The 1123-nt window shown below is 48.1% G+C and overlaps 1 protein-coding gene across 1 annotated transcript in view; it reads right to left on the reverse strand.

Annotated features, from left to right (window-relative positions):
• Positions 1–442: 442 nt before the first annotated feature.
• The window catches only part of LOC140324872 (thialysine N-epsilon-acetyltransferase-like), a 7294-nt gene continuing 6613 nt past the window's right edge, over positions 443–1123 (reverse strand). Inside the window, exon 7 of the mRNA XM_072402995.1 lies at positions 443–958. Coding sequence (XP_072259096.1) covers positions 764–958 — 195 coding nt within the window. The 3' untranslated portion in view covers positions 443–763. The remainder of the gene's footprint in view (positions 959–1123) is intronic.

Here is a 1123-nt window from a genome sequence, read left to right on the forward strand (position 1 = left end):
CCTCCTCCTCCAGTCACCAATACCTAAACTCCGCCCCCCTCCAGTCCCAAATACATAAACCTCTCCCCCTCTAAAGCACATGCACTGGTGTTTGAAGCACCTCCCACTCGCTAGTGCCCTAAACTCCTCCCCTTTATTCCACAGTGCCTGATACTCCTCTTCCAGTGCTCATGACCTGGTTTTGGGTGTGCAGCTGATTGTGGGACAGATGTGGGGTTTATGTACTGCTCGTTGTGTTTATCGTGTTTAAAATGTGTTTCCTCGTATTCACTAGGGATGAGCGAGCGAGACTTTTAAACTCGTTTTCGCTTATTGAAAGAACGGCTGTCAGTCCGGGCACAGCCAGCAATCCCAGTGCACCCCCCCAGAACATAAGATCCATCTCAATGGGTTAATTTTCACATTTTGCTGGAGGAAATATTTGAGAACCTTAAAAAAAACATAAAACTCCAAAAAATAGAAATTTAATGCAGAATTTTGGGGACAAAGTATACATTTAAGATATGGCGGACCAGAAGGGGGCAGCATCCATTAAAGGAGGATTGCTCCGCCCATATTTTAGTCATGGGTGGGCACATGGAGACAAAAGATAACCCAGCAGCTTCTGATCAGGGTGACACCCCCTTGAAGGAGTGCCAGGAAGTAGGCGGAGCTGGGAAGATGGCTGAAGATAAAGTTCCCAAGATTTATCCACCATCATTGTATTATGAGTTTAGGGTGAAACATTCTTTATATTGCCCATCAGAGGCGGAGCCATGCTGTGTTATGATGGTGTAGGGTTCCCGGCCCGGTCCTTAGAGATCATCTGGCGGAGGTCATCCGGCAGGAAGCGGAACAAGTACCATCCTTCCTCTTCAGACAAGTTCCGGCCCCCGCGGGACTGGTAGAAGGCGATGGCCTTGTGGTTCCAATCCAGGACTGATAGCTGCAGGCGGGCACAGCCCAGAGACAGGCAGAGCTGTGGAGATGAGAGACACAGTCAGGGCTATCCCACAAACCATTGAAATTAGAGAATTACAGTGGCCAGAAAAATAGAAACCCTGCCTCAGGGGATCAATATGTTACAGCAACAAAAATACAGAATGGGGTTTCTGTTTTTATGGCCAATTTCACTGCCGTGCTG

Source organism: Pyxicephalus adspersus, chromosome 2 (assembly GCF_032062135.1).
Source record: "Pyxicephalus adspersus chromosome 2, UCB_Pads_2.0, whole genome shotgun sequence".
NCBI lineage: Eukaryota > Metazoa > Chordata > Amphibia > Anura > Pyxicephalidae > Pyxicephalus > Pyxicephalus adspersus.